General features: G+C 42.3%; 1 protein-coding gene across 1 annotated transcript in view; it reads right to left on the minus strand.

Moving 5' to 3' along the window:
- Positions 1-26,638, minus strand: part of NXPH2 (neurexophilin 2) — a 35,409-nt gene continuing 8,771 nt past the window's right edge. Inside the window, exon 2 of the mRNA XM_032114756.1 lies at positions 1-2,799. Within this exon, the coding sequence (XP_031970647.1) occupies positions 2,056-2,799 (744 nt within the window). The 3' untranslated portion in view covers positions 1-2,055. The remainder of the gene's footprint in view (positions 2,800-26,638) is intronic.

The raw sequence follows: 26,638 nt of genomic DNA on the forward strand, positions 1-26,638 counted from the left end.
TGCCAGATTTAATAAACTTTCTTTATTTACATACAAATACATGTACACATATGTTCTGTATATGTGCACATATTTAAGTGTATATACATACATGGTTTCCACATACTCTACAATAAATAGCATGTAGGGTTTTCTTTTAATTGCCTACAGTGCTGAGTAAAAATACATGGCAATAAAATCATGGCTTACAGCTAAGTTACAAAAGCACCAACCACTGAACTCGTAGCAATAAATCCAAGCTTATGTACAGCTGGGGTGAGGACACGCTATACAGAATACAAAGTAGACCAACTTGTAGGAATTGACAGGAATAGGCAAACTAAAAACATCATTATAGACCAGGAGAGACTGTATGAAATAAGATGAAGGAAAACATTTAGATTATTGATCAAACTAAACCACACATTTTAATTTGTCACCTAAAGAGAAAAACAAATCACCCAGTTACTCGTATATTTTTAACAGAGTAATTTTTTTGTGTGAGTCTTTACCAAGGAAATCAGAATTAATCTCATGAGTGAGTCCTTCCGAGCTGCCCTAGTCACTTGTCTGTGTGCACATCACCAAACAGAGTATTTCAGTAGTGCATTATTTGAGCTGTGTGTAACTTCTTGAACCCTGTATGTGAGGCTGACTGGAGGACCTGTGATATCGAACTGTCACAAAGGACCAGGGGAGCAAACTGGCAGCAGCAGCAGCAGATCAATACCCAGCGAAAGCACAGGGGATGATGCTGGAAGCTGCGTGGCCAGAGCCAACCACTCCTGACTGTGGTGGGACAACACATGGTGATGCACAACCACAGCTGGAGCCTCCCTTGCTCTAACTACAGTGTAGGGAGCTGGTTCTGCACAAGGGGAAAGCCTGGCTGAGTGTTTATATTAACAGTTTCAAACCTGCTTTATGAGGTGAAGGTGCATAGATTTTTGTTGTTCTCTCTCTTTGTCGTGGCTGATACTTTGACTTAAAGTGTGCAGTGCAGTGCTAAGGGAACAACTGGTGCCAAGAGGGAGAAAGCTGCTTGTTCAGGTATCATCCTTGTGCTGTGATGTGTTTTCCTTGCTGCACTTTAATGCTCAGAGGCTGGATAGCAAAATAGTTGTTTCCTTTGGCTGAAAGCCAGCTCCTGTTAACAGTTCAGACTTCACAGAATCACAGAATGATTTGGGTTGGAATCTTAAAGATCATCCAGCTCCAACCCCTGCCATGGGCAGGGACACCTTCCACTAGACCAGGTTGACCTAACCAGAGATTATCTTTTTCCAGGGTATTTATATATTCTCCGTTGCTGTAAAACTAATACTGGGGAGTGTGTGTGAATGTGTGAGAGGAATCAAACCCACTGGTGGGCATGGGAGGAAGGATTGTACACCACACGTGCACACTTGTGGGGTCTAATAAACTAAAGCTCATTGAGGTCTAATTACATCATTGCATATCCATGGGTAGGAAGTCTGAAGGAAGAACTGCTCACTCTTCACTTCAATGAACACCTACAGCTGCTACAACTCATAAAAATGCAGATTTCTTTCCTTTTTTTTCATAGAATTAGCACTTCCTCTCAGTATTTGGACTTGACTACTTGAGCCCTCTGTGTAACATTCTTTATGAAATCAGTGGGAGAGCTGTTTATTTGGAGTTTGAGTATGAGCAGCTTTGAGGCTGCTTCATCATTTGTTTTTTCTATTGTCACCTAAAGTTCCCAATGAGAAACAGGACCTGCTACATGCTGTCCAGTGCAAGTAGAAGACAACCTCTCTGCCACGGAGTCATTTAAAAAAGTGATTTTCAAGATCAATGTTCATTAAAAACATAATTTTGTTTGATTTTTGTCACGTGCCTGCCTGGCAGTTCCCTTACGAATGACGAGAGAGCTAAAATGCAACGGTCTCGAACGAAAACGATTGTTACATAAACAGCCGGATTAGTTACGATACAGCACAAACACAGCTACAGTTTTTAGAGACTTTTTAACCTGATAGGAAAACATATTCTTCTCCAAAAGGTTAATGGGAACGCTCGTTTTTATCAGTGCTCCCCCAGCCCCAGGCTGGATCAGCCGGAGGACAGGTATGGCGTCTCGCTGTGGTAGTTGTAGTCGGGACAGACCTTCTGCACCAGTTTGTAATCGACGCTGTAGAAAGCGATGTAAATGCAGATGACTTTGAAGGGTTTGGAACACAACCAGGAGACATGGCTTTGGGTCTGCTCTTGGTAGCAAATCTTGGAAGGGTCAAAGTTGCACAAGGCAGTTTTTTTAGCGCGGTCTGTTTTCTCGTACTCGATGCGGCAGTTGAAGGACTTGGACTCCTTGGTCTCCAGCGTGGACTGAGGAGATGGTTCAAACTCGACCACTTTGGAAGGTGGCACCAGGCTGACAGAAACATTCCCCAGACCCGTGGAGTTATGTCGGAAATAAACGCTGAAGGTCCCATTGCCGTGATCGACGATTTTCCCCGTGATCAGGAGGTTCAGCTTTACAGTTTTGATGTTGGAGTGGAAGTCTCCCCATCCAAACATTTTCTTGAATTTCCCAGTTTTTACTATAGGTCTGCGTTTAGTTCGTGCCAGAGATTCCTGAACCTCCGTGATGTTGGACAACCAATCCCAGAAGTTTTCTATGCTGTCCGAGTAGGACACCTGGCCGTGTTTCAGCACTGGAGATGGCTTAACAAAGAGGCGTAGAGGGTTGATGATCCTGGAATGGACCACGTTGTCAACCAGTGTCTCTGCAGCATCCTTGTCTTCCCAGTCCAGCACATCCGCGGCTTGTACAACCCGAGTGGCGTCACAGAACACCTGCTCCAAAACAGAAAGGGAGAGCTGTGTAAAGGGTGGAAATAAAATGGCCAAAACACAGAAGGAGCCATTAATACTTATTTTTATACCAGCAGGGTCTGAATCAGTCGCCTGGACCACTGTAATGAGTAATTTCTACTGCCCTATGGAAGCTCAAGGATTTTACACAAAATAGCTTATGGAAGATGCAAAAAATCTCAGTAAGAGCCATCCATGGGGACAAATGGATAAACTTCTGGACAGGCTGATGGCTGTGATGTACAAGAGCAGGCAGGTGCCCCATGTTCACAGATTTGTTAGATGAAAACATGACTGAGGAATGTGGAAACCCCAAAGACCAAAGTGGCCCCTCTGCTAAAAGATGGAGTGAAATAGAACAGGATGATTTTCCAGTCCCTTTCTTTTTCTCCCCACTTAACCTTCCAGCTGATTTAGGCTTAAAATCCTGTTCTGTTGGTGTAATTGTGTCCTAAACTGTTCATAGTACATTTGTCTTTCCTGGTGTTGCTTTTTCCATTTGATCCAAACTTAAGTCTGCACGTTTGTGCCCGTAGTTTGACTCAATGAACATGGCCCTATTTTTGGTGTGCTGGTTTCAGCTGCTCAGCTGCCTGTGCTAAGCAAGGCCCAGCCTTCCAGAAGTGCTGAGCACTCCCAGCCACAGAGCACAGCTCAGTTTTAAGATCCATGACAAGGCCAAGCTGAGTCTGCAATCAGAAAGCAAAACCTCATTTTGGTAGCGACAGAATGGCCTTAAGATTTCAGAGTCAAATACACAGGTCTCAGAAAAATTCCCAACTCAGTGCAGACACACATTTCCCTGGTGTGTTCTTTCTGCCAGAGAAGTCCTGCTGGAAATGCGGAACCCGAGGGCATGATCCAGAGATCAGAAGCAAGATCTGTGTTTCAACAGGCTAGAAATGATCATCTGACTTTTCAGGTCCTTTAAATCTTGAGTAGAAGCTTTGGAGAATGCATTTTCAGGGTTTGTTCTGCTCAGGACTGCCTTACACCATCACCCTAATGTACAAAAGAAAAACTTTTTCAGCTGCAACTATTCCTACAAAGTGTGTGAGGAGAACGAAGAGATGCTTCAAATGGGGAGAAAAAAGAACGCTGTTGTCCTGCCTGTGTCCCCGGTGACCAACGGCTGCTGGCCCTTCCTCCTGGCAAAATGCTGCTCTCGCTTCATCACCGATCCTACAGTGTCAGGATCCAGGTGGTGGATCCCAGTATAACTAATGCAGGGATGGGGTTTCCACTCTCCAGCAGCAACATTGCGGGGTGGAAGTTTGCCTAAAGCAGCCAAAACATGGAGTGCAGACATGGAATGCGTGGGGTGGGATTTTGTGCTTCCTGTCTCATGAGGGAAAACTGCAATGCTGGGCTTGCTTTTCCCTCTGCTCCTGATCCCAAAGGGTCTCCTATGCCTCTGGTTCCTCACAGGGTTCTGTTTTTACAATATTCAGTTGTTATTTCTATAAATTGCAATTTTTCATTTCATCATCTGGCGAAGATTAGAAACTCCAAAGCCCTTAATCTTCACTGGGGCCTGTTCTGCAGCAATAGGCTCCAAACTAGAGCCCCAATCCACAGCCACATGCCCTTCCTGATCACCCCCAATGCAGTAATTAAGATGAAATGTGGAACAGCAGCAACATTCACAGCTTGAATGTTGAAAGGTGACCATCACAATTGCTAATCACAAAATCACAGAATAGTTTGGGTTGTAAGGGATCTTCAAGATCATCCAGTTCCAAATCCCCTGCCATGGGCAGGGACACCTTCCAGCCTGGACTTGAACACTCCCAGGAACCTGTTCCAGTGCCTCATTGCCCTCACAGTAAAGAATTTCTTCCCAATAACTAATCTAAACCTGCCCTCCTTCAGCTTAAGGCCATTCCACTTGTCCCATCACTTATTTTTCACTATAAATAAATCCATGGCGGTGTGGAAAAGCAGTGGCCAGGTGTGTCTCTGCAGAAATACCTTATTTCATTCTTCAGATTAAAAGCAGGGGAAGAAAAGACAACAGTGATCACTCTCAGCCAGAGACCTTGTATGTCAACTTCCTGCCTCTATCTTATATTTTTTTTTTATGGTTGAGCTACGAACCCGGGGAAAGAGGAGATTCTAATGGAAACAGTGACAGATGCTGATCTGTACCAGCCCAAATTGCGCTGTCATAATGATGCTGGGGGAAACATCACTTCTGCTGTGATGGAAAGCTCCTGGTGAAGCTCTGTCATGTTTATGTGTGGTTCTTCAGCCACTCTTAAGCCTGTCACCAGCCCAGGATCAGCTGTGTGATGCTGAGAATGCTGGACATCCCCACTGCCAGGGAAATCACTCCCTTGGTGCAGAGAAGTGACTCTGCTCACATGAAGCAAGAGGAGCTGCATACGGTCACCCACCCCAAATCTGACCTGAGGCCTTAAGAAGCACCAAAAAGAGGCTTTTCTGCTGCCTTTCTAGATTACAGCTGGGCCCAGGGGCCTGGCAGTGCTGGAATACCAGAAACTTTCCTCATTTGCATGACTAAATGAAGTGCTGTTTAAAATGCTAATAACCACTCAAACCATGGGCACCTACAGCTGGTATTGCTGTTAGTAACTGACTCAGAGGGAAAAGTGGTTGGAAATTTTAAGGTGAAATACATAGAAAGGAAGCTGCTTGGTTCACAGGAGATTCTGGCTTTGCTGGTGCCTGCACCCAGCTCTGACTGTCCTCTGGCAAGGACACAGGAACACCCTCAATTGTCCTCCTGGGCTACTTGTCTTCTGCAATGTTTATTGAAATCTGTGCAATGGCACTTTGGCTTTTCTCCCCTCGCCTTTTACAAAGAGATCCAGGGGACATTGAGTCATGTGCTCAGTGTATGTCTCTTCTGGGGGCTCTCACACCAGATGAGATGGCAGAGCGCTGCTTTCCCAGCGGTGCCTTGCTGAAGGCTCTGATAGGAAAAGAAAAAATATGTGGGTATAAGGTTGGGGATGGCTGAAGGGTGGGAAACATTACACATGCTAAAGCCAGGAGGGTTTGCCACATCAGTAACGTATCAGGGCATGAGTATTTCAAGGCTATGATGGTGAAATCGCAGAGTTGCACCTTGCTAGACTACTGCTACTTTTATTTATGTATGTGTTACACCAAATGAGGTTTACTCATGGGATAATGAAATACAACGCTGAGGCTACAGTGACCTGGGCTATTTCATGTGGCAACAAAACAGCTTTCATAACACAGGAACGTGAAATCATTGATAAATTGAATTATAAGGATGCAATACTCCTGTTTAATGCCCAGACAGCAATCCCTAGGCACTGCAGACAGCTGTACCTTACACTTTGCTTGAGTATTTTTTTCCACCTCTTTTTTTGAAGTATTTTGCAAGGCTGTGGGATTCTCCAGTCTTGCACAGCCTTAATTCTTGACTGCTCCATCCTAGTGCTGCCTTGTTTCACTGATTTCAATACAGGGACGAGATTCAGGAGCTGACAGAGCTATCAGCTCAGACGGCTGCGGGGAAGGGACCTCGTGGCTCAGGGTGGTAAATTGGTTGTGTTTTGCAAATATTCACTAAAAAGGTGTTTAACAAAGAACTGCCTGCTTCTGCTCAGTGCCTGCTGCAGCAGCAGGAGCGAGGGGGCATTGTTCAGAGATGTGAGTAATATTGGTGCTTTTGTAATGTAAAACCTTTGTGGCATGCAGATTTTTTTCCTCTTTTGAACAAAGCTTTCTGCAATATAAGAGAACCCAACTCCAACACTTGGTTTTCCCAATGCCCTTCCCTTGCTGGCTGCATTTTGCCATTAGTGAGGAAGGGCCGATGGCTTTGTTCAGCTGTTTATTCACATTGCTTAGCAATTTCCGGGCAATAAAAAATCTGTATTAAAAGAATGCAGCACATGCTGGAAAAAACTACTTCTTCAGCATCTTTCCATTTCACTATAATGCATCTTTATAGTGAAAAATATTGCTGGTAGGGTATTTGAAAAATACCAGCTTAGGGAACCTAGTGTATCCATTTAAACAGAGTATCCATTTAAACAGATGGCTATTGCTGGAGTTCTCCTTCGCTGCACCGGTGTTTTCCCATTCCCTCCAAACCATCAATTTCCAGACAGAAATCACCTAACCTTTTTCCCTGTTACAGAGGCTGTAAAATGGCACCCAGTTTTACCCTAAAATTAGCCTGTAGATATTTTCCAGGAAGAAACACAATCTTGGCCCCATCCACAGCATCTTGATGTTTTGTTTCGCGGCATAAACGGCGAGAACAGCTCCAATCAGTGCGGTGTGGTTTATATTTATGGAGTTCTAAACTTCAAACCCTCGGTTCTTCCTGTGCCCTCCTCTGACAGATGGTGATTGCTCTTCAAAATCTCCCCCTTCCATGCACGATCCTGACCATGGCAGAGCAGCACAGGGTTAAATAACATTCCCTGTGAGCTGCTTCTGAGAAATGAGCTTACACTGATGAGACACTGGTATCAGTAAATGCTCTATTTTCCTCATTTGCCCAAATTTGGGTTCATTTGGAACTCACTCCCGTGCCTTTCTCTGTTGGGGCAAGGCACTAAATAAAAGCAGGTGTCCCCATGCAAGAGTTAATAGTTCTGGTGCTTTGGGAATTTTATCCAGGTTATTCATCAATCACCAGCAATCATTCCTTTAGCTTCACCCCTGCCAGGAATCATTTAAAAACTCTCAGCAATTAGCTGGGATGAATTGGTCTGTTGGAATAAACAACTCTGAAGCACCATTCTGCTGCTCACTGGGAGCTTTTTATCCCACTGCTGGAGAGGAGGGGTACCATCACTCCTCTAGCCTCCAGTTTTACCAGTGAAAAACTCATACTGGGGGAGGATTCCAGTGGTCTCCTCATTCCCTGCTGCTTCCATGCCCAAGTGTCCCATGTGTTTACACTCGTACCCCCTCTGCAGCAGCACAGGACACTTTTCTGGGTTTCCTGTGCTGATGTGGGAACCTCACAGGCTGTGAGATAACGTGGCCCCATTGAGTGGCTGCACAAAAGCCCCAGTTTGAGGGGGGGTGTGTGGTGGGGAAGAGAAATAACTCTGCTTTTTCTGTTTGAAAATTCAGTGATTTCAACACATTTATCACATTTTAAATAATTTATGTCTTGACAAGGCTTATCAATTTTGCAAAGCACACACATTAACCAGATACAATGATCTCATATTAGCTTTTTCAGCATCTTACACTGGAGCCCAGAAATATTAATAAAAACTCAGCCCATCATCAATTAAATGGAAAAAAAACCATAAAATTGTATTCCATTATAGTCTTTTAGTCTTTTTTTCCCCCAAGAAAATGATGGTAAGTTCTAATAATTCATCACAACAAGCTGAACTTGAACTTTACTGATTCATAAATTTTTTTTTCAAAGATAGAGGCTGTGGAGGGTTTTATGGCTGCAGATGTGATTGCTGTCAGGAATGCTGCGAGGAATTTGGGAGTTAAGCAACATCTGTCAGCAGGACTGTAAAAGAGTGCCATATTTGTTCCATCCAGGCACAGCCTTATTTTCCAGGATGTTGTGGAGTTGCTTTGCAATGAAGCAAAAAGGCCAAGTTGGATGTGGCTTGGAGCAATCTGGTCTGGTGGAAGGCATCCCTGCCCATCCATGGCAGGGGGTTGGAATGAGATGAGCTTTAAGGTCCCTTCCCATCCAAACCCTTCTGTGATTCTATAATCCACAGAGCACTGAGCTGCTGGTGGGTGGTGGGATGTGAATATCCAGAAGAGAGGCTGAACCTTGTAACTGAGGGTGCCCCCACTCCTCAGGCACCCAAAATGCCTTTCTAGGTTCTACAGCCTGCCCCTTGCTAAACTGTAAATAAATAAACACCAGCAGGTTCTTGTGCCTGGTTTTCTCTCTCCTGGGGCAATGATTGACTCTTTAAAACACTCTGGTGCAAAGATGAAATTAAGTCAGAAATTCAGAGTTCACTTGCTTGATTTCTGTCTCATTTTGAAACAGATGAGAAAGAGGGACTGTGGAGTTCAGCATGCCAAATCCAGCAAAGATATCCATTATGGGGGGAAAATGCAGAGCAGGGAGTCGGGGATACTGATCTCTAGCTGGACAGTAGCAGAGTACTCAGACTGCTCAAAGTCCCCCAGACAAGTTAGGGGGAAAAGTTTTAAAGGCTATTGCAACTTTCTTTCACTCGTAAAAGGTGGTCAGAAATCCCCTGTTCAATAACTAATAGACTTGGATGATTTTAACCATTTTACCCTGCCTTGTGTAGTTAAAACTACAATGATAAGACGTTTCAGCAGGAAAGAAAGCCTTCATGACTGAACCTTGCAGCCCCATTACATTTTCTGCTTGTAAATAGAATCATTGAATCATTAAGGTTGGAAAAGACCTCTGAGATCATTGAATACAACCTATGACCGAACATCACCTTGTCAAGCAGACCATGGCACTGAGTGCCACGTCCAGGCTTTCCTTAAACACCTCCAAGGATGGTGACTACACCACCTCTCTGGGCAGCCCACTCCGGTGTCTAATCACCATTTCTGTGAAGAAATTCCTCCAAATGTCCAACCTTAACCTCCCCTGGCACAGCTTAAGACTGTGTCCTCTTGTCCTGTCCCGTGTTCCCAGGGAGCAGAGCCTGACCCCCAGAGCCTCCTTTTCTGTAGCTCTGTTCCCTTCCCTGGACACACTCCAGCCCCTCACTGTCCTTCCTGAATTGAGGGGCCCAGAAATGGACACAGCACTCAAGGTCTGGCCTCACCAGTGCCCAGTCCAGAGGCAGAAGCACTGCCCTGGTCCTGCTGGCCACACCATTCCTGTCACATGCCAGGTGCTATTGGCCACCTGGACACACCTGGACTCATGTTCAGCCAGACAGGACCACTGAAAGGGGCTTTGCTATTCCTCCTCAAACCATCTGAGGGAGAAAGGTCTCCGTCTACACCTGCATCTACCTAAAGGCCAGGGAAGGTACAGATAGAAATATTTAGTTGAATGAGAATATGAGGGGATAACATCCAAATAACCCACAGACAAAAATACAAAACTAAAAGGGGTATGTTGGGAGAAATTTTCAATACCTGATACAATTTCATTGCATGTTTTTTAAACAAAATTGATACTTCAAACTCAGTGTATCATATTTTACAGGGAAAAAAATCCCCACTTTAAAATTCTCCAATTTGTGCAAGCAAACAAAATAGTGTTTTACTATAACAGCACTTTGGTAAAGAAACAAAACTGGGAGGAAGAAGCAGCAGAAGAAAAGAGTGAAAATTAAAAATAAAGCCTGCAAAGATTTCCTATTTCAAAAATATGCCTTTTTCACAACCCTGACAAGTAGTTTTAGGTTATCTGAAGTGTTCCCTCCAGCCGCAATTGGATAAATTGCTTAGAGCATAGATAGCTTTTAAATTACATCCATGCATTGAATTGATCTACCTTTTTGCTGAGAGAACAGAAAATTTGTTCTGAGAAATGTTTCTTGCCAAAAAATGTGCAGCAATTCTCATCTTGAAGACTTCAACTCTGTGTTTTTTCCCCCCATTAAATCTAAATTAGAGATCTTTGAGATAAAAATTAGGTCTCTTATTTGTACGTTTGTAGGGGAACAACGCTTAAAGTTTTTTCTTAAATATCACTAAATAGTTTTAGTTCTTCACTATATATGAACCATCCATTCTTGAAGGGTGGGGAAGTAACAGAAATGTAAACCTTTCTGTGAAGGGTCTGAAAAATCTTGTATAAAAATATCTCATTGAGATACAGTAGATAAAGCTTAGATTATTATTATATTAGCACCATATAACCCCGCTGATTCTCAAGTGGTTTTTTTCAGTCACTCTGGGCATTTTCTTGAAATTCAGGCTGAATTCTCATAATCTATTTCACACTGAACTTCACTGGTGCGATGGCCACATGTATTTTCTTATGGGGCTGAGACTTGTTCTTTTAAGGGGGAGATCTGGCATTTAGTTATTTTTAGCAGACATTTAAAAGATGATCCTATTCACCTGGAAACCCTGTGAGATGGGCCAGGTGTTTTCAATCTACACTGAAGTTGTGCTGCTTGCAGGTGCAGCTCATGGAGTCATTTAGGTTGGAAAAGACTGTAAAGATCATCGAGTCCAACCATTGATCCAGCACTGCCAAGTCCCACTAAACCCTGTCCCTAAAAACCAGGTGAGCTTGCAGGACCAAACCCCAACCCAGCGTCCTCTTCCCACAAAGGGAAGCAGGAACACGCAGCCCCTCTGCCATGCCGGCACCTGCCCACCAGCCGTCTGCTGAACTTTACAGTTAATAATTTCCCTCCTGCTTATTTCCTTAATGCCTGGGAGACTTCGCTTTATGTTTGCCGGGATCAGTTCATTAAAATACTAATTTCAAGCGGTAATTATCTGTGTGCGAGCGCTGCTGGTGGAACCGCTGCTAGCGCTGATACGCTCTCAGCTGCAGGAGACTTCACAGATGCTCAGGTCCCTGGAAGCTCCGGGCAGGAGTCACCGTGGTGCTCAGCTGGAGGCTGGCTGGCAGGGATTTTGGCAGGGGAAAATGTTTTAAGAATTACAGTTAACTCTGAAGGCTGTTTTGCGTGGCAGGGCAAGTGCGTGAACAGAAAACTGCTGTATCTGTTAGAAATGAACCTGACTTTACTGAAGTTGTCATGAGATTTTGTATGCCTTGTAAAGTTTAAATTAAAAATCAATTATGGAAGAGCCCTTAATCTCCTCTCTGGAGTTGATTCATGTTTGGATGCGAACTCTGAGACCCCGATGACCTCCCTCAGTGCTAAATGCGACACAGCAAAGGCTGTTTTTTCTCTCTCCCCACTCATGTGCCATTATTCAATTTTTTACTGCATTATGAAAAGGAGAGTTTTAATAATCGAGCCAGATTAAAAGAATGAAAGGATGCTTCTGACGAGTTAGAAACAGAGAGAAGCTGTGCATTTCTAACAGATTTCAAGCTCTGTATTATTACAACGCGTAAGAGATGATTAACAAAGAAAAATATTACAGTTATCTACTCCCTTTGAGAGCTTAACTAATGAACCTCTACCAGCTGCTCTTGAAAAATCAGTAACACTATCACTATCAATTTCAAGACAAAGCACAGCTGACAGATGTTTGAAGTGATAAATCAGGCTGCACAAGGATTAAAATAACAAGCCCCAAATGGCCTTTAAAAGACAAAGGTGCTGCAGTGAACTATTTTCAGCCACTTTGGATTCTGTCAAAAGTTAGATCACTGATACAATTATCTTGCAAAACAGTAATGACCAAATTAATATGTTATGAAAAATCTAACAATGGTGATACTTGAGCCAGGCTTTTGAAAAGAACAGGTTTGATAGTCATTTGTGCTTTTAATGGCAGAACTGAGAATGCCGTGCTTCCCTGAATACTACTTCTGGGAATGAGTGATGAAGCATAAAATGTAACTGAATGGCATTTTTGTACATTTTAATTAATCTTTTTTTAAAGCAAGAAGTTACATTTTAATAGGTAATGAACACCATTATTTAAATCAAGCACAAGATTTTTGTGTTGCTTCACTGCAGGCTGCATTTTCTAACAACCTGCCAGTGACGTGATGGAGATAAAGATCCCATTCCGGGAGAACAGCCTGTGTGCTTCCAAACTCCACTGCCTTTAAAGAGAGATGACTGTAGCCAGGGGAGAGTGACCAGAAACAAATCCCAAGTTTCTGGCCTTTGCCTCAGCTTTCACAGTGTGTATTGTCAGAGGGTGCATTTCCTCCCTAACCCAGCTGAGGGTTAGGGAGGAAATGCTCGGTTTAAAGCATGAAAAGGTATTTTTCTGGCACCACTCTTGGCTCAGGCAGGGTCACCACAGAGCCCAGCATGGAAAGCTCCCAGTGGAAAAGAGCTGCCCTAAGTGCTTTCAGCACTGACATCCCAGGAAAGCTGTGGTCACCCCAAGTTCCTGGGCAAGCTCCTGCTAAAGAACCAGTTAACAGGGGTTATCCAGTGACTCTTGAATTCCTCCTGAGTCCTCCTGCTGTTTGAAGGAAGTGTGTGGGTGTATCCAAGAGTCCATCAGCTGAGCAGAGGAGATTGACTAATAGGTTAAAAGCTCTCTTCCAGAGAACACTTTTGTTCTTTTCTTCAGGGATGATGTTTCTTGCTGGAAATCCTGCTGCCCACGTGTGCTTTCGTTAATGCACCCTGAGCGGCACAGTCAGACCCGAGCTCTCTGGGAGCTGCTCTGTGCATTCGTGGCATCTCCCTAAGAAAAATATTTCTGCTTAAAAGCTTTGTGACAGAAACACGTGGGAAGTGCAGGAGCAGGCTGGATTGGTACTGACACAGAGGAACAGGGAGACCCACTGCTGCTCAAACAGCGCCTGGTGATGCGGATCAGGCTGCCCAGGGCGCGCAGCAGAGCAAACCACGGGGCCAAGGCTGCTTTGGAAATGCAGCCCAGGAGTGCGAGGGTCACACATGGGGGAGAAGCTCCTCCACATCTTTTCAGTAAGATGGAGGCCCAGGAAAAGCCTGGAGGTGAGCACCACCCCAGGACTGCACCAAAACCCTTGCTGGGCAAGCCTTCCCCCACCTGCTCCAGACGGCAGCACAAGTTTGGGATGAAGACCAGGCTGAGGGTTGTCCTCCTGCCCACCACGCAGCCAGTGTGGAAGCTGGAGCTGTGCTGGAGCTGCCTGTTTCCACGCCTGCTCACAGCTTGTGTCCTCCCCACTGAATGCATGGAAGGCCACAGCAGTTTTCTAAATTAAATTAAAATTCTTTTTCCTTTTCAAACCACTTAGCATGAGGTAGCACACTGGGGCACTTGGAGGTATTTCACTGCTGCCTACACACACGCATGCATGCTGCTTTCCTAAATGAATTACTCTCTTAAAGAAGAGAAAATCATTGACCGAGGCTGCCCGATTATTAAGTTTTAAGGTGAAACAATATTAGCTTTTGCCTGGCAGGAGCCAGCCACGCCTGCAGCCATTGTGTTCTTCATAACAGTGACTTCATACTGTAAGGTCCTATTGAAACACAATTTTAATCCTTTTTAATTCATTCAGCCATTTTTTTTTTGTCCACAAGAAGAGGAAAATCAGAATTCCTTTTCGGAAAAAACAGAATGACAGGTTTGAGACACTTTGAAAATGACAAGGTTCAAATCTGAAATCCAGTCACACCATGTAAGTTTTAACAGGGCTTAATTAGAAGTTGGTCAGTCATCTGCCCCGATACAATAAATCCATGAGTTGTGTTTAACAAAGGGAGATGAGTTTGACACCTAGTTCGCCTGGAAGAATGTCACAACATGTGCTTGGTTTGTTCCCTTGCAGGAATTTACCAAGATAATTAATATCTAAGATCTTTGTAAATGCACTGTAAGAACACAAAGAGGATCTGAAGACAGAAGGGCTTAGATCAGATGAAAATGTTATATTCTAGCACAATAGGAGTTAATACAAATTGCTGTAATTTGCATGCAGAAATATAATTTCAAACCTATTTGCTCCACATCTGTATCAAACAAGAAGAGAGCATATTCAACACATCTTTACATCTTCCAATCTTTCACTGTGAATTACATTGCACATAACCCCAAGTATTAATTTGGTCTCATTCCATGACGCATTTGATGTATTCCAACTGGCATATAAAGAATAACATTTCCAGGTTGTGTAAAAGAACTGCACTAGCAGGGTGCTGGCAGTTGGTGAAACAAGCCCTGACAGCAGATAAATCATCTGGGGGGGCTGGGGGCGAGGGCAATGGCACTTTAGCATGTTGCTTTTACAGCACTCGTGTCTGAAACATACACCCCCAAAAATGTACAGCCCCAGAAACAGGGCAGGAGGAAGTGTTCTCTTCGGAGGCACACTAAGGTGTTTTACAGGAAAGGCTGTATAAAAGCATAACCTGAGAAAGTCTTCCCTGTGTTAGCACAAATAATGCAAACTGGAATGCAAATATCAGTGGATCCAGCCAGCTGGATCCCAAACCTGAAAAATCCCCAAAGGGCTGAACCTGAGGTCAGTTTAGGTAAGCACTCAAGTGAGAAATCTCAGCTCTGTTGGCTTGTTTAGCTTCACTTACAGCAGACTTTTTTCCCCCCAAAGTTTAGCTAATCACAGAATCACAAAATGGTTTGGATTGGAAGGGACGTTAAAGATCATCTTGTTCCAACCCCCTGCCATGGGCAGGGACACCTTCAGCCAGGAAGGTTCCATGGATACTCCTGTCCACATTCCCTAACAACCCCTTTGACTGTTCCCTGCTCCAGGACTTGACCATGCACAAAACCAAAGTGTTCCTTTCTTTTGCGGCTATTCTTTTTTTCAGTTGACCACAGTCTTGCCCTCCCTGGCAAATAATGAATTTGCTTCCAAAACAGACTTTGCTAATTTAAGATTTACTCGGAAAACTACCTCTCTGTAGCAGTCAGTTCTCACTACTATTTAAAAAGCTGAATAAACCAGTTCAGAAGGACCCATAATTGCTAATAAGACTTACGGTCACCGCTTAATTCACACATTGACTGAACAGGACAAGGCGAGGTGTTTTTCACTAAATTGTCACATTCTGAGTCTGTATAAGAAACCAAAGCACTGGTCATGCACAGGTTTGGGAATGAGTGTTAACAAGTGCCCTGAGTAATCTCAAACCCCAAACATACAGGGGTTAGGAAGAGCAGGTTTTTAGAACGAGAGATGTGAGATGCGAGCTGATAAAGAGAAGCTACAAGAACCGGTGATGTGTAAGTGATGCCAGGCTTCAAAAGTCACGCAATCCTTCCTGTGTCTAATGTGTGTTTTCCCACAGATTGTGGAGATCAAAGAAGGAAACAAATCTAAATGTAACTGCCTAGACCAAAGCTGGTAATAAGTGTATGACAGACATAAAAGCAACTCTGCTGTAAATGTTTTAAACTGTCTCCTGTGGATACAAAAGGTGGTTCTACAGGGACAGGAGGTAATTCCCTGTATTAAAATTTAATGTGTTGCCCTATGTGATCAATTACAAAGCTATAAATATGTATGTGCGTGACTGAATCAGTAATAAAAGTGTGATTTTATAAGTCTCTGAGTCTCCATGATCAGGCCAATAAACTTGTTACATCAAATTACATTGCACCTTCTGATAGCTACAGAAGTGCCAGTTCTTGTGATGAACCATTTCAGGAAGGGCTTGTCTGTCCTACCTGCCTGCAATGCTGCAGGGATAAGGATAAATGGAGCACAGCCCTGTGCCACTTCCCTGTGTGCCTGGATCAGCCACTGGTGCAAACCTCATCTGGACCAATCACGACCATCAAATTCACCAGAGTATAAGCAAAGTAGTCTGCTACAGATTTTGGCTCAGAAATTGGTAAATATTGGTTTCCCTGTTCTACTTAGCTGGGTTTGAGGCTGGGAACGTTCCAGCTCCTGTTTGAGGCGTTGCAGCTTCTCCTGTCCACAAGCCATGTGTGGAGGAGAGCAGGATGGCTGTGCTCAGTGAGAAACGAGGATTGCTATCACCTACCTTCAGGGAACAAGGAGCTCAATTATGTTACTTCACTGAACAGAGTTAGTATTTCCAGATCCCGGTCCAGAAAAGGATCTCAGCAGATCTCCTTCCAGCCAGCAAAGTGCAACACCTCATTAGTGCAGATAAGTTGTATGTCCTATAAGATGAGCTCTGGTTCAACTTTGCTTGAAATTCTGCAAAAATTCAGACAGCTGCATATGGATCAAAATGTCCAAAACCTTCTGATGTGCAGTTCATTGCTGCTCAATCCTTGTGATGAGATGTCTTCTCTGGAGTGACAACTACATGCTTCACTTCGCTGCTTTTCCTCATCTCCATGGTCAGTACATGGGATAAACAGGTTGGAGTGGGGAGGAAGGGTCACTATGCTGCTGGTTTGCTCCTCTCTCCGGTTTGGGATGCCACTTCCCTGGCCTCGTAGCCAGGCTGTGATGCTCCCACCACTGTGTGGAAGTGTGGAAGTACTAAAAGGTCAGATCAGGTCTGATGGTCTACGTTTAGAGAAGTAGTTAATTTCCTGTACAATAAGTCCAAAGCTAAACACACTATACCCATGTCATTTTTCTGTAAAAAAGTCTTGCATTTTGCATGACTGTACATGGAAAATATTCCCTACCAGAAGTCAGACCCATGCAGACACCCATGAGTTTCAGTAGGAAGTAACAGGGAAGCACAGCGGCTGCAGGTTTAACTTCCCCTGTCTGACAGCTACAGGTTAGGAACACACAAATAACTGAGGGGTGTGGATGTGGCAAAAGTGAATTGTAGCACCAGGGAGGCCTGAGAGAATATCCTCTGTTGCAGAGAATGGCAAACCACTGCCTTTGGCTTTAATGGTTTATAACATGTGATAAGTGAATGAACAAGATACATGTTTTTATTGCTCTACTTATGGCTCCAACAGAGCATCTCTTCTTTTTTTTTTATCCTGTGGCTAATATTACAGTTAACTTTGGTATATGGTCTGAGAATTGATAAAAAACCCTTCTCAGCTGTTCCCCACAAAATACTTCTTACAGAACCAGTCCTTTCCCAATTCCCTTCATGCCTATGTTATTTACAGAGCAAAAAACCAGAGGGAATCAAATCACACAACCTACAAAAAGAGTGGCAAGCAGGGCCTTACTTGCTCCCAGTGGTGAAGAAATGTAGTGTTAAGACTTGAGACTCATTTCCAATTTTCTGTGTTCTACCATGGTCTCTAAACAGCGCATTATCTCACACACCAGATGTGCACTTGTATCTAGGAAATACAGGGTGTGGTAAGTATGGAATTTCAGCCCTATTTCTTCTTTTATGTTTTAAGTCAAATCCTTATACTGATTTTAATTTAGGTTTTCTTGTTTTTTGTGTGCTTTGTGGGGTGGGAGAGAAGTGGGGAGTTTGATGTTCAATTATAGAAATGGAAAAAGGAATCATGCGGGACTCAGTATTTTAACTCAACAACACAATAAAATCAACATCCACACCTCTAATTTTATTTAAATTGGTGTAAAATTAAGAGTATAGAAACAACTTAAGCTGTTGTGATTAACTCCACTTAAGTGGAATTTGCCCACAAGTCAGCAGTCCCTTGGCTGACACAAGCTGCATCTGGAACTGAAATAAAATGGAGAGATCTTGACAGATATTTGAACCACTGTCAAGCGCTATTCTGAAAATACTACTTGGATATTAAGTAATTACAATAAATGTTACTCTTATGGTACTAAGAAGTTTATTATTATTCTTATTATATTATTATAATAACAAAAATATCAATGACATAACAAATAATATCATAATGACAATGATAATAATAATAATAATAATACTGTTCTGTCTCAGCTGAGAGGTGGTGACCTCATGAAGGAGTCAAATGATGTTGCAAATGCACGTTTTTCATGTGTGAGTAGCCATCCTGGAAATAAAGGACATAAAACTTTGCACCAGGGTGAATACAAGACCTGGATCCAGCATGCTAATTTTCTGGGATGTTAATAGTATTTGGGAGCTGGAAGGTGGAATATCAGCCCAAGGGAAAAGAGAGGCCACAGAGGGAGAAAATTAGTTTTTTTCTTCAAGGGACATTTTTGCCTTACTGTTCCTCCAGAAAGGTTCCTGTGTCTGCCAGGAGTCACAGAGCACTCTTTGGATTCCAAGAAAGGTTTCTGTGGGCTTTGACAACACCTGAACAGCAGCGTGGTGCAGTTGTTCCCTGGGTGTGAGCGTGGCTTCTGTGGTATCTGACAAGATTTGGTTCCTCACAGGATCAAATGGCTGCTCACCTCTAAGGGAGCCGAGCCTGACATGCAGTGCTTGCAGTCATCCACAAACAAATGAGCTAATTAAATTTTTTTTTTTTGTGCTCTGGTATACTGCATAGTCCAATTAAGTTGCTAAGCCAATCATCTTGAAATAAATCAACCATATTGTTACATAATTCTTTTTAACAAACAGAGACATCATTATATGAACTAGGTTTTAAGGGTGCCAGATGCTCCTAAACAGGGAGTCTAATTTATTTTGTTGATTTTAAGAAGCAACCCATTCATGTGTGATAGCTTTTGTCATCCAAAATGCTAATTCTTGTCTGAGTTTAAAGTGTATTTCTGCCTTTCTCATCCATAAATGAGAGCACAGAAGAGCTAAATATGGACCCTCTTTAATTACGCCTCATACAATCACATAAAAATCTTGTCCCAAAACACTGAATAAATGTCCTTTTAAACACAGCTAATAGAACTGCGATAGAAAAGAGGCCAAAACCACTTCTCAAAATTATTGCACCCAACATGAAGAAAAAACATCTGATCTCGGAAAACAAAGGTTTTGCTGAAGAAAGAGCACTTGCTGAAACATTAGCACTGTGTAATGGGAAAAAAGGGATGGATTGGGTTCCTGGGAAGCCCATGGTGTGCCCAGGAATTACGTTCAACCTTAGAGCAGAACAGAGCAGAGCAGCCTGGCAGAGGGCTCAGAGGCTCTGGCAGACTGGGAAACCTCATTCCCTCTGTAAAAAAAAAAAAAAAAATTATGTGCTTTCGATTTGATTAACATTTCAAGGATACTATTAAGGGAGACGGGCAGCAGAGATGTTCCCTTCCAACACTGCCAGTGAGGCAGGCTCCTCCCGAGGAGAGCAGAATGCACACATCCAACCTGGTAATCAAGCAAGCCTCTTTTTATCTTTTTGCCCTTGGTTAATGCTTCTTTTTCTCCCAGAGAGATTATAGGAAACAAAAAAAAAAAAAGTGTTGGTTGTTTTTCTGATACATTCATTGGAGGGTTGAGTGAGTCACACAGAAGTCAAGGTATGCAAAGCAGCTTTGGTGGCAGCCCTCTCTTAACCCACCTCTGAGGGTTTCCTGAAGAAATTGCTCTGGACCATTAATAACCTGCCCCCTCAGAGATGCACAACAGCACTGACGGGAAAGAAATGGGGATTACTGAATATCTTCTGTGCACCTGTGCTTACCATTCTGATTTGTTCCTGTTTATTTTGGACCACAACAAAACAGCCTTGGCTTGGTATTTTCACTTGGCCAGTGATGATTGAAAGTGATTTCTCTGGATAAAAGCTGAAGAAAAAACCCCCGTGGTTTCCATTTGGACATTAGAAGGTTGATGTGTTTTGCTGTCACATTCTATTTTTAAATGCATGACACTGCACAGGTGTTCAGACTCCAAATCCTTAGCAAAATCTGTCATCTCTCTGCAGCTTGTCACTACATCAGCTCACAGACTGAGGGGAGAACAAAGTTCCTGTATGGCAGAAAACTGCAAGCGCTCGATGACTGTGGTTAATGATAATTTCTTTCCATAGCTGAAAAATATCCCTACATTTGATAAGTTTTCAGGTGTTGTAACTGCTTTGAGGTTCATCTCAAATTATTTTTCTACAAGCCCTCAATGTGTAAGACACAAACTAACAGACCAAAAATGTGAATCATTTTTGCAGGAGCAAAAGTTGTTAGTCTGAGTCGAAAAACAGGCTGGAGTTTTACCTCTGTGCTTGCTCTCCATAAAACTCTGAGTGAATTCAGAAGGATGTGACTTACAAAGAATTACAAATCTTCTTCCCAGGTCTGCCTTACGCATATATTATTTCTTTATCTGTGGGCACTGCTAAAATGTAACATAGAAAAGAATTTAATAATCAGTATTTTAAGAAAACCATTCTTGAGTTTTTACTCAGAAAAAAAAATGGGGCTAACCCACACTAATGCTGTTCTTGAAATGTTTGTTGAAGCTTATACACTGCTAACATAGAACAGTATCCCACATTCAAACTGTACAGAAAGGTGGGGAATGAAGCAGCTCTTACAGCACTACCCCAGAGTCATCAAGCAAGTGCACATTGCTGCCCCACCCTGGGCACCCTTGTCCACAAGGAACATTTCCTTCTGCCTCTGTGGGGCAATTCCCTGTTGATATTGGAAGACCAAACTCAAGACCTACTCTCTAAGTAAAGCTCAGATTTCCTAAAGAGACATGAAGTGAACCATCCATGTCCTTCTAGCTAAATTAAGAGACAAAATTTTGAATGAAAACTATTCCTTTGCATATGATTATTTAAATTTTGGCTTGATGATCATTTAGCATCCATTACTAAACAAAACCAACGGTGCCTGTCTCAGTGATATCATATTGAACTCCAAGGAATCCATTTGGCTCTTGCACAACTAATTCAAGTCCTCTTAAGTTTTATTCTATTCCCTACGCGATTCTTACTATCAGAGAGAGCAGGGAATTGGGGTCCCCTGAGCAATCTGAACCCAAACATGGCAGGGAGGGATGGCTGGGTGTCATTCAAATGTGCCCAAAGAATCAGTTGACGTGATTGTGGGGCTGTTCACTATCAGGTTTGAAAGGTTTTGAAGTATGGGAGAGGGCCCTGACAGCCAGGAAAGACCCCAAATACAGTGACTGTTTTCAAAAAGGCTAAAAACAATCAGGGAGATTACCAGCTGCTCAGACTCGCTTCAGCCCCGTGGGAAATCAGGGAGCACATCCTTTCTAAAGTCCTATGTGGTAAGAAAGGGGAAGATGATGACTGGGAATAAACAGCATAGATTTACCACAGATTTACTAAATTTACTGTGATTGACTAAACTGGTTGCCAAATATTTATCAAAAAAATCTGTGGATGAGGAGAGAGCAGAGGAATGTCGCCTACTTTGTCTGGGTTTTTGACACAGCCTCCTAAGCACTTCTGCCGCCAAGTTGGGATGTTGCTGCCTTCATGAGGGGATGACTGAGTGAAAAGCAGCTGGCCTGAGGCTCAGAAGGCAGTGGTTAATGAGTCACACTCTAAGCAGACATCAGGAGGAAAGGGGGTCCTGTTCTTCTGTAAGACTGCGGACTGAATTCACAGATGGACTTTGAATCACTGCTCATAATCACTATCACTACTGAAAAGATTTGACGTAGTTACTGGAAATCACAGTATAACAGAATAACTCCCCCTGGAAACTAATCTTCCCAAAGAAGATTTAAACAATCTTGTTTGCTTCCGATTTCGTTAAGAAGTTATTTTCAAAATATATTGTTGACAGTTGTTGATGTTGGACCAAAGGTGATTATATGAACTATAGGCTTTGACTGGCAGCATATAATTAAATTTAGCAATTTTTTCCCCTTGTTTCTAATGTACACATTCCTTGACACAAGTCATACTTGTACTGCGTGGTAAATTTAAAGGACAGCGTTCACCTGCTAACTTCCCAGGATGTGTCCTACATATACATACTGAATATGTCACAGGATGAGATGTTCTTCCTTGCTTGGCAACACAGCCAGGACTGCTTCCTATTTGAGTTGTCAGGAGGACAGTGCACTTCTGGAATAGATGGCTCAAAAGCATTTTGAATAAAACAGAATATTTTCTTGCCTGGTAGGTTTCAAAATGTCACAGAGCAGACATACAATTAGCCCCATGTGAAAGAAGAATTGAATCTCAAAGGTTAACTTATGAGATTTGTATTTATATTTTAAAAGATTAAAAATTATTTTAACCCTGTGATCTCCTGGGTTAATCTTTCACCCTACACTTGGATGTAGCACGTGCAGACCTCATTGCTTCCAGGATTATGACACACCACAGAGAGGGCTCAACCAGTTGGCCCCAGAACTGAGACCACATCACAAAATTAGCAACCAGATCAGAAAAAGAGAGACAATTATGACTTTTTATGAGTTACATCAATCATCTGGATGTATTCATATTGTCTTACAAAAGATTAATAGATATATAGAACATTAATATACTTTTACGGCAGTGTAATTTATAAAGGGGAAAAAAAACTTTTAGGAAAAGCTGTGATGCAATCTACTATTAATATTTTGCTGAGGGGGATGAGACTGTTCAACCACTCACCTTGCAAACACTACTTAAAATTGACTAAGTACGGCCTAGGAAGGTTATTCTGTATCTTATCCTCCAGGGTCAATAATTCTATACTTGGAGCCTTCTCTGAACTGATTTGTCTATATTTCAGATAGGAACACACTTTGATGTTCCTAACCAAATTGGTGCATTTCCCCCACACATTTATTGTTCTTATTTCTAACTGCTGAAAGAAAAACTAGCACCTTCTCCAGCTCTTAATGGAAAGCTTATCTATTAAGGATGATGACTTATATGAGAAAAGGTGGTGGTTCCAGGCAAAAGCACTATTTTACAGACTACTCTAAATGTATTTCTTTCAGTAATAGGAAATTTGAAGCAATATCAGGTTTATATCAACAGAACATGTGATTCTTTAATAGCATATTTCAACAGCTTTTCTTACACACTGACAGCTACAAAGGTTGTCACTGCTTGCAAAGAAACGTCTCCCTTGGGAATATGTGGGGTATTTCTTCAATAGGAAATTAGAGACTGAGCAAAACATTTAGGTGTACAGTCTGTTTATCTGTATTTCCTGCTGTTATTTTTCTTTTCAGACACCATCAATTTTACTCAGAGCACTGATACCCCTGAAGAGCTTGCAATGGAAATAATTCATTGGAGAGACTGGTAATGTTGTCCCTGAGCTCTGAGCTGACCAAAACCTCCCAGCTGTATTCATCCTGCTTTTTGGGCTTGTGCTTGTGAGCTCATGCATGGTGCTAATACAGTCACGTAAGTTCACATCTTCAGAATATCCAGAGAGCACACACAGTGTCCCATTCTCATGGGCTGGCTGCAGATGTCCAGGAAAAACCCAACCTGTGCACATCACAGGACCATAAAAAAAAATTTGGCAGTAAAAGCATCACAATTTGAAGTAGAAAAAATATTCCAAGAGAATTAGTCAGAATATAATGCCTTCCTCCTGAATCTAGCCCATTTTCTTAACCTGAGAAATTGCCAAATCTCCAAGACTCTTCTGTGTTAGGGTTAAAAGATACTGTCTAAGCAAATTGGGTCAGCACATATCTTTCCAGTAAGATATTCTGTGAAAACCAACAGTAAAGAGGCAAGAAGAAAAAAAAAAAAAGTAAATTACTCCAAACAGTCAGAATCAGTAGAAAAGATCAATAAAGAGGCAAAACTTGCGGTGACTCACAGTGCTAATGTTGCAGTTCTTTGAGGAAAAGGTCCCCAGGAACAGGCAAATAATGCAGCCTGAACAAAGTGTCTCAAGAGTGACAGAAAAGAAGACAGCTAAGCATAAAGGGAAGGAACTAAGAAAACTTTGTGCATAGTATTAGGAAAAACTAAACAATATGATACCATCAGCTGTGATATTTCCTAGGAATTATCATGGGACCTTCTAAAAAAAACACTAAGAAAATATACTAGGAAGTGTTCACGATCAGCAATCCTACATCACAGGAAGATACTGGGTAGCTTTTCCAGGTATCCATCTGATAAGGAGAACAACAAAAGCAGGGAGAGTTTGACAGACAGCAGATGCAGCTCCTCCCCAGTTTCATAACTGGTGCCTAAACCTATAATCTCTAAAATCACACAGTAAGACACATGACCCAAGTAGTCCTTACATTTTAAGACTGTAAATTCCCTTTGGTTTAAGGGCAGACCTCACCAAGCACCCAAGCTTCTAATCCATGTATGGGCTCTCCCAGGACACAAGCCCAGGCATTCCTTCCTTGATTTCTGTGGAAGGATCCAATCCAGGATGCGGTTTTCACACACTTTTGGCTAAGGTTGCAAAATGAGGACAAAAACGCTTGCAGTGATGCTCCCACCACTTTTTATTTTCTAGTGTCTCTTTGCAGGAGCAAGAACATCCTCAGGTAGGCGAGCAAAAGTCACTTTCCTGCTCTCACTGAATTTGTATATATTCCACCTCCCACCAAAACAAATGAACAAATTTGTACCTATTGTGTCTTTTCAAAAGGTAGATCCAAGCAGGTTTCAGTTCTGTTGAGGGCAGGGACTGAGCACCTGCTGTACAATACTGTCTCTCCTGATAAATTTGATACTGTCTTGAGACATCCAGGCTCACTTTCCCTTCTGCCATCCTAATTAGGGGATGAGCACCGACTTATCTGCACAGAGAGAATGGAGATACCACCTGTTTATTCATTAGCCATTAAAAGCTGTTCTACCTTAAGCCACCCAACTACCTTTAAAAAGTCTGCTAGTCCAAGTGAAAGCAGGCATCCCTCCAATCCACATTCTGGACCTTTCCTTCTTTGTGGGGAGCTGGCTGAACTTCATTCTCTGGCACCATACACAAACTGCAGGTGTTTAATTCAAAGTCATGATATCGATAACCTCTGTGTTATCTTTTAATGACTGAATTTTCCAGAAGCATGTGTAGAAAACTCCTGACCACATTTATTAAAGATGTTATTCTCAAATTGAAGAAACAAGGAAAAGAACCCAAACCAACTTAATTTATGTAGGTTTTCTTTGCCCCACTAAAATTGATCACCACTCCTTTTCGAGGTATTTTGAGGAGGAGTCTGAACCAAATGAATTATATAACAGCCTGTGTTTCCATTACAGCCAAGGAAAGATTAAAAGCTCTTCTGCAGCCTCTACATGTCTGCCCGAAACACCAAAATGTGGCCACCCCAGGAAGTCCTGGTGAACTTCTGATTGCAATGGAGGTATATTTTGGCTTTCAGACTTGTTTCTATTTCAAATATTATTTTAGCCCACTTCCTAGGAAAATCAAGCTTCCTGTGATGCTGTTGCCCATCACTGAAATAACTGTTCAGCCATTCTGCACACTTCGGTTGGATCAGAGCTGACGATCCAAGGATAATTAAATTTCTGTTAAATAATTGTAGTGGATGAGTCAGAAATAGGGACGTAGGGCACATGTTCAGCAGGCTTTATTAATAACTGATCACAGACTGAGTTTAATCTCAACACTCCCTGAAAGCATGGAAGGATATCACTGGTGTGGGACAAGTCAGTCAATGACTACTGAGTTGTATTATCGGGACTACAGTTTCAACATCTAAACAGAACAAAGTTCCAGCTCCCTCACAGTTACCAGCATTATTGAAAATAATTAAAAATAAATCTAGTAGTTACTCTGGACTGGACAGGATAATCCAATCCATCAAAACACAAGGAAGATACAATAACCATTATATTTGTATTTGTCCCCATATTAATCTTATTATTCCACAAAAAATATAACTGTGCTGTTCATTAAAAGAACATTGCAAACTCACTAGAAGGCAAATTTCTGCAGAATGGTGCCCTTAGTCATCATAAATACAAAGTTTGCTGCTTTAAATTCATTCCTTCCCTCATTGTTCAACATAAAGTATTAAAAACAGCAACACTGAACCCTCAGTCTAAGCAAGCAGAGTAACAGATCCCATCCAACACCCACAAAAAGGTTTTGTTAAATAAAATATGGAGTTTAAATTCCCTGGTTACTGCAGCGTTAGGCTGCCCATTGCTGATAACGCATATGTCACGCGTGTCTGAATAAAAGGATTATGGGGTGAACACCATAAAATGGATCTGAGAATGAGGTATGTCATGTTTTTTCATTCTTACATTTAGAGGCATTTTATTTAATTTAAATCAAATAGGTCCTAACTCAACAATGCATTTATTCTCCTGTCAGACACTCAACACATTGGTATTATTTTAAGCTATCCTAGCTTGGTGCCAGGAACAGGACATTGAATTCTAGTGAGAAGAAAAACAAGAAGAGACTTGAAGAGTGAGATGGATGAGAATGGCTTTCCCACTCTTTAAGAGCTTTAAGGAAATGCATTAACTGTGATTTCACCAAAACTGATGTAAAAAAAAAAAAAAAATCTGGGATTATGGGTTCTAGAGGGAAGAAGAAAAAGCATAAAGAAACAAAAAACCTTCTGTGCCCCCACGATGGTCACGTGGTAGA

Source organism: Corvus moneduloides, chromosome 7 (genome assembly GCF_009650955.1).
Source record: "Corvus moneduloides isolate bCorMon1 chromosome 7, bCorMon1.pri, whole genome shotgun sequence".
Classification (NCBI taxonomy): Eukaryota; Metazoa; Chordata; class Aves; order Passeriformes; family Corvidae; genus Corvus; species Corvus moneduloides.